The sequence below is a fragment of the Bipolaris sorokiniana genome (genome assembly GCF_000338995.1).
Source record: "Bipolaris sorokiniana ND90Pr unplaced genomic scaffold COCSAscaffold_27, whole genome shotgun sequence".
NCBI lineage: Eukaryota > Fungi > Ascomycota > Dothideomycetes > Pleosporales > Pleosporaceae > Bipolaris > Bipolaris sorokiniana.
Window position 1 is genome coordinate 12,125 of NW_006911921.1, and position 7,255 is coordinate 19,379.

The 7,255-nt window shown below is 50.0% G+C and overlaps 3 protein-coding genes across 3 annotated transcripts; 2 read left to right on the forward strand and 1 right to left on the reverse strand.

Moving 5' to 3' along the window:
- Positions 1 to 26: 26 nt before the first annotated feature.
- On the forward strand, positions 27 to 794 carry COCSADRAFT_104448 (uncharacterized protein; the record flags this gene model as incomplete). Its single annotated transcript, XM_007707904.1, has 2 exons — positions 27 to 259; positions 320 to 794. Coding segments are annotated over 2 exons (708 nt in total), but the record flags the coding sequence as incomplete, so codon positions are not given.
- A 1,634-nt stretch (positions 795 to 2,428) lies between these two features.
- Positions 2,429 to 3,578, forward strand: COCSADRAFT_351407 (uncharacterized protein; the record flags this gene model as incomplete). The annotated part of the gene is made up of 1 exon (XM_007707905.1): positions 2,429 to 3,578. The coding sequence occupies one exon, from the start codon at positions 2,429 to 2,431 to the stop codon at positions 3,347 to 3,349; it is 921 nt and encodes a 306-aa protein (XP_007706095.1). The 3' UTR covers positions 3,350 to 3,578.
- Positions 3,579 to 5,634: 2,056 nt separating this feature from the next.
- On the reverse strand, positions 5,635 to 5,955 carry COCSADRAFT_104447 (uncharacterized protein; the record flags this gene model as incomplete). The annotated part of the gene is made up of 1 exon (XM_007707906.1): positions 5,635 to 5,955. A coding segment is annotated over one exon (321 nt), but the record flags the coding sequence as incomplete, so codon positions are not given.
- Between the last annotated feature and the right edge of the window lie 1,300 nt (positions 5,956 to 7,255).

Here is a 7,255-nt window from a genome sequence, read left to right on the forward strand (position 1 = left end):
CCCAAGTTGGCTTGAGGCCAGACACGCGTTTCTACCGGACTGGAGACTTAGCAAGATTCGCGCCTGACGGATGCTTGGAGTACATTGGTCGCAAAGATTCTCAGGTCAAGCTTCATGGGCAGCGGGTGGAGCTGGGTGAGGTCGAGCATCATCTACGAAAACTATCGTCATACCGTTCCGCAGAAGTGGCAGTGGAAATTATTACATCGGACCTAAACGGCCGGAGTAATACAGTTCTAGGAGCTTTTGTTAGTATGAAGTCTCTTGGATTAGCGCTAGACATGAACGGCTGTTCAAAGGATCCTAAAGCACTCCTCAGTAACAATATATGTGTTGGGGCTTTACAAGAGTTCAGCACGGCCGCAACCGAACTGCTCTATTCCGAACTGCCAGGCTACATGGTCCCTACTGTATTTCTACCCATCTATGAACTACCCCTAACGGTAAGCGGTAAGCTCAATAGAAAGAAACTCCGAGAAAAAGGAACAGAATTGTTGCAGATTCAGCGACAGCAGGAAAAGGCACCAGCAATCACCGAGGAGCCCTACTCAAGCTTGACTGAAGCGGAACAAACACTGAGAACCTTATGGGGGGATGTTTTGCAAATGAGGCCTGAGACGATTAGTGCAGATGACCATTTTTTGAGGTTGGGCGGGGATTCAATTGCCGCTATGCGTCTTTCTAGCCTTGCTCTGGAGCATGGCATCTCCTTGCTCGTTTCAGATATTATGAGCAACCCAGTGCTTCGTCAGATGGCTGTTACGTTACAGGGCGTGACACACAAAAAACGGTAGTTAAAGCTATAACGTGAGTACATAGCGAGTGAGACAGCTACGCACCTAATCGAGCGGTCCGCCCTAATGAACTTTCGGAGCTTTCATACGTAATTAAATACTTGACACACAACCTTATGCTACAACTAGTTAACTAAGATTAGATGTAATTAGTCGCTAGTCTCTTCTGTGTCTTTCTTACACGTGCGCGAGTTGTGCCCTATCTCGCTGCATTGCATGCGGTGCCTTTTACACTGCTTGCCTGCACCTATTCGGGCCCTACCCCCTACGCGTTTCCCCGTCTACCTGCGCTCTAACGTCTACTTAGTTCAGCTATCAAATCCTCTGCCTATTCCTTCCAGAGATCTCTAAGGTCCGTCCCTGTGTGCCGAAAAACCCTATGTGCCGAAAACGACCAATCAAATCGCAAGGATCATGGACTTCCCTCTAAACATCGCGATCCGATTGGTCGTTTTCGGCACATAGGGTTTTTCGGCACACAGGGACGGACTTTATACGACTATCCATTCAAATTTCTTTGGCAGCTTTATATGTAAGTCATGTACAACTGCCTAGACGATCTTGCAATGACAGCCTTTTAGGGTGGCTTTACAGCCTCATTTCAAGATTGCTGAAATGGTACTCGGTAGGGCATGAGATGAACTCAGGCATGGGGTGCACGGGCACATTGATAAAAAAGCCTTCTTGATTCGGTCTAAAAAGGCACTCAGCACTCCAAAAGCACAAAAGCAAGGATACGGATTCTGGAAAGCAAAATTAAGGTCCGTCCCTGTGCAGCGAGAAACTGTGTGCAAGAACAGCCAATGAGACACAACGCTTTGTTGCGAAACCTGTCATCTTGTCAGAATATGGGCATATATTAGGTAGTTGATAAAATCCGGGTGATGATAAGACTACCCGGAACTCTGTGATCAGTCAGCGTGCACGATCCACCGCGATCTCACTCAGGGGATCAGGGAGATTAGAGAGAGATGAAAAAAAAGGAAGATCAATCAACAGACTAATCGATCAAGACAATAAAACACAGTTAATCCCGTCTTTGACAACCCATCACAATCTGACACATCTCTACAGTTTTATTGGCCGTTCTCGGCTCACCGGGTTTCTCATTGTACTGGGGTGGACCTGAGCTAGATGTGATAGAAGAGATAAATAGTAATGTCAATCCTCGCGTGCCGGGACGCCCGGTGTAACGGGACACTTTTTCTTCCGGAAGCCCGGCATGCTCACACGATATATGTAAATCCGCCGGCACAGTGTCCATCTATTCTCTAGCACTCGTCCCCCTACTGCATCCCTACCCGACATCAGAGAACGCGTTGCCAACTGTGCTGTCGACCAACCCTCTCTAAGAACCCCCCTGCTCGTTTGCGGCTACGTACAGTCGCCAAGAGCTCGGCGGGTCAGAGAACGAGCTGAGAAGGCGAAGATGAAGACTGCCGCCTTAGAAAGTCAATTTAAGGCATAGAGTGTGCAGTCTGGCAATTTCTCCGTGCGGACGGCCACCGAACACCAACTTTGTGATTTTATGGTACCCTTCAAAACAATTCAATTTTTGTTAGAAATCATTCCTAAAGCGCCTAATAAGGCAACTCACAACTCATATCGGGCCCAGCCCTCCCTCTGACAGAGAGATGGCGGTGCCAGGTACCCCAGGGCAGACACTTCGACCTCCAGAAGTCACGCACACGCGCCCTGAGGACCCAAATACCCCTAGCCTAGCTAACCTACGCACTACGAAAAGACACAGGCAAGCCGAAGCAGCGCCTATACCTATATCGTTCGGTGATAGTGCTAACAAGAGACAACTGGTGACGGGCGCGGTTACAGAGAAGATCACGGCAGCCCAAGCGGCCGCCAAAACTAGACACAGCATCATCACAGCTATTGCGAACGCGATCGATCATTGCCTAGAGAACTACACTAGCGCAGCTGAGCGCCTAGTCGCACAAGAACTACAGCAACGTGTGGTGTATGCCCTAACTAACTCTATCCACCACCCATCCACGACCACCCCCCAGCCTGCGAGCGACGCCGGGCCTAAACCTACACGCACATATGCGGACGTCGCAGAACTCCCCAACAGCCACCCTATGCAGAAAAGGGGCGCCGCTATAACCAAGACGGCAGCGACCCACCGAAACGGCGTAACCCTGAATAAGCCGCCGAATAAGCCTATACCAGATAGCCGAATTCTTTTCCAGCTATCTACAGCACAGAGAGTAAAAGATCCTTCGCCCTTTGTAATGCGAAAAGCACTATGCGCAAAGATTGATAACCTCATTCTGCAAGATATCCCAAGACTCACAACGACAAAAACAGGCTGGGCACTCACACCAGCCAACGACGCTATCAAGAGCCGACTGCTGCAGCTAGATAACGTTGAAGTCATGCTAGAAACTCTAGGTGCAGTCGGATTCCAGCTCCCGGAGAAATGGATCAACTATGCAGTGCAGCGTGTAGAGGCGGCTCTCATAGGACTCCACATAGGCGGAGACGCAGCAGTACTAATCAGCGAAGAAAATGTTGCAGAGGAAGTTTATTCCCAGACATGAGTAAAGCCGCGAACCTGCAAGCAATCTAGACACGGCCCAGACAGGTTTGGCACGATGACCTGGATAATATCCTTTGCCGAACGAGTACGACCATTCCGGATTTTTGGAATAAGTGAATGGGCAAAAGAGATAAAGAAAAACCCGCCAGTGGCCATCCACAACCCGGGATGTCAGGGTTACTGCAACACGTCTAGGTGCACACGTGCAGCACGCTGCGACAACTGCGGCCAGCTGGCGGCAGGGCATACCGGGCCCATAGGTACAGGCTGTACACAGCGAGCCCGCTGTGCTAAATGCCATGGACCACACGCCGCGACGGATAAAAACTGTCCAGCGAAACCATACTACTACCAAGGCAAGCTTATCCGGCTAACAAGCAAGCAGCTGCAGAGTGTACGCAGAGCTGGACATCGTGCCTACCAAAGAACCGGCTAGAACCAGGACAAAGGAGACACGGCTGCCGAACCTATTGTCATCGCAGAAAAACAGCTAAGCCAAAATAGTTCACTTGCGATCCAGCAGCCGCCACTGCGAGCTACGCAATCAAGACAAGCAAAAAGAGCTCAACAAGAAGAGACAATAATAGGAACAGATACCGCTACAGCCACAATCACGCCAATAGACACCGATACAATTATAGTCACAACTACAGCATCCCAGAACCATCAGAGCCGTCGCCCATGTCTTGCTGCAGCCCCAAGAGAGAGTCTAAGTCTAGCAACACTCTCAACAAGAAGCCTAAGGACAGAGCAGACGGTGTCTACACCGACAGAAGCCATGATACAGGCTGGCCTATCCTCTACCATAGAAGATACAGAAATGAGTGAAGACGCACTGCAATGATAGGACGTCAACCGATACGATACAACGGGCAGCACTGCCCAGGCTGGAAGCAGCTACGAATAGCATGGACGAACGTAGGCAAAGCCTCGGAATGCCACGACACTATACTGTGCCGCGCCTCAGATGAAAACATCGACGTAATATGCATCCAGGAGCCATGGACACTACCAGGAACCGTAACTAAAAACCATCCAGGGTACCACATGCACGCGCCTGTGATAGCATGGGATAGCAGGGAGGAACGTGAGAACGAAAGACCACGGGTGCTTACCTACACCCGCAAGGGCGTTAATTTAAGGGCTAAAGTGCTACCTAGAGTCACGCGAGACATACTCTGGACAGAAGTGAACAGATACGCTAATACTTAACGTGTATCAGAACCGAGAGGCACCAGAACCAGCAGTCACTTATATACAGGAACTGACACCACCAAGCAGATGCGTTATTGGAGGGGATATGAATGCAAGGCATGAGAGTTTCGAACCTGGCTCGGTGACCACGGGAGGCGGGTCAGAGCTCGCACGCTGGGCCCAGACTCACGCCATGGACTTCATCGGGCAGCCAGGAGTGCCAACTCATCGAGCTGGCCACGTAATAGACCTAACATTCTCAAACATTCCCTTTGCCGACACAGTGATACGGCTGGAGATGCACTCTGGCTCAGACCACGCAACACAGGTCACGACATTACCAACCCGAGGACTAGCAGCAGAAGATCCAAAGAAGCATAAAGTACTAGAGAGACACCTGGAGAGGTTCACAAAACTAGTAGGCCTAAATATCACAGGTATTAGGGATCCGGCAAGAGCTAGCAACCAAAGCCAACTACAAACAATAATCCAGGACCTTACACAAGCGATAGAAGAGGCAATCCAGACAGCAGGGGTTAGAGAGAGGGAACAAATCCAAGTGGCGCCATGGTGGACGACAGAATGCCAGACAGCGTACCGGCGGCACCTGCGAGACCATATGGGAATAGGAACTCCACCAACAGAGGCAACCAGAGAGTTCCTAAAGACAGTGCGCCGAACAAAGAAGGCCTACTGGTGTGACAGGATAGACGGCATCAAGACAGATTCAGACCTCTACAGCCTAGCCAGATGGCACAAGCTATTACCAAACCAACAAGACTCCCCACTAGTGGTAAATGGTGAAACCATCACAGATACTGCAGAGAAGGCCGAGGCCCTGCGCAGAGAACTACTGGACCGATTCAACAACGCAGATGATCTGCCAGCACCACCAGGAGCAGAAAACTACACTCAAAACCCCCTACCGTGGGATACTAAGGTATCGACTGAAGAAGCAGAGCGCTATGCTATTGGCGTAGCTAGCACATCGCCAGGTGCGGACGGAATAACGGTACGGCTACTAAAGGCGTGCTGGGCAGATATCAGGAACCTCGTTCGCGCAATATATCAGAGATGCCTAGAGCTAGAGTTCTACCCAGGTTGCTGGCGCGTAGCAGAAGTAACAATGATACCAAAAGCTGGAAAGAAAGACCGTACGTCAGCACGGTCAATGCGGCCCATAGCCCTACTCTCATGCATTGGCAAGGGGTTGGAACGCCTAGTGGCAAGAAGAATCGCTACAACAGCAATGACGCACGATATTATCAGCCCACAGCACGTAGGAGCTGTCCCAAGGCGGTCAGCTATGGACATTGTAGCGGCATTCACGCACGACGTAGAGCAGGCTTTGGCAGTAGGCAAACGCGTCACTATGGTCACGATGGATGTGCAGGGAGCATTCGACGCGCTTCTCAAGAACCGGTTACTACACCAGATGGCTCAGCAGGGCTGGCCACCAGCCTGTGTCCGGTTTATTGACTCTTTCCTATCAGAACGCTATGTACAGGTGCGGCTAGGCAACGAGATCACACCACGCCACCTAGTAGCCTGCGGCACACCACAAGGATCTCCGCTATCGCCAGTTCTCTTCACGCTTTATCTAGCCGAGCTTCTGAATCAGGACAGAACGCTACGCTTCGGATATGCGGATGACATTAATATCTACAGAGCGTCAAAAACCCTAGACGAAAATGTCCAGTTACTAGCAGAAGATATACAGGCAATCAACCAGTGGGGTGCACAGAACAAGGTTACCTTTGCCCCAGAGAAACTAGAAGCGATCCACATCACCCGCCAGCAAGACAGCTACTCCCCAAGCATACCTTTACCCGACGCAGCAACGCTAGAACCAATTGCGCCAGCTGCAGACAGATCGCAGACCGCAATACGATGGCTCGGAGTGTAGTTTGACCGCCAGCTTAGCTTTAAGCGCCACGTCGCCTATAGAGCAGCAGCCACCAAGAAGCTTGCTAGTCACCTAAGAGGCCTTGCGAACATAGCTCATGGCCCGCCCCCAGATGCTATGCGAAAATTAGTAACAACATGTGTATTACCTTCACTACTGTACGGAACAGAGGCCTGGTATGAAGGACGAACAAGAAACCTGAGATCAAAGAGGAAAGACAACCCTATCTCTGTCAGCACAAGAGTTGGACAACATATTACAGCTATCCAAACCATACTTATACAGGCTGTAAGCAGATTGGATAGAAGACCAACACCTTAGCCTTCTTAACACGCTAGGAGCTACTACTTTCTTTAGACCTAATATGTTTCGAGAAACAACACTAGATCTATCTATCGCTACTCTGGATCTAGAAGACAAAGTACAAGACTGGCAAATTACAACGGAACCTGGATCTGATCACCACGGAATACTCTTCTCAATCCAGATAACAAAGGACCTAGTTAATAACCCTACTAGCCAAACAAGATACAATACAAAAAGGGCAGACTGGGACCTGTTTAGAGAGGAGTTGAGCAAAGCTATCCAGAGTAACGTAGTGCTACAATCCCTGGATCAGATTAACCAACCAAGGAAAGCAGATTCAAGAAATCTACTCCTAGGCCAAGACAACGAGCTTAAGCTGCAGCTAGAAGCAATTGGCACAGCGATTACTCTAGTAGTCCAACAAGCCGCAGATAAAGCTATTCCACAACTAAAGCTAGGGCCAAAAGCAAAGCCCTGGTGGAGCCAGGAGTTAACTAAGCT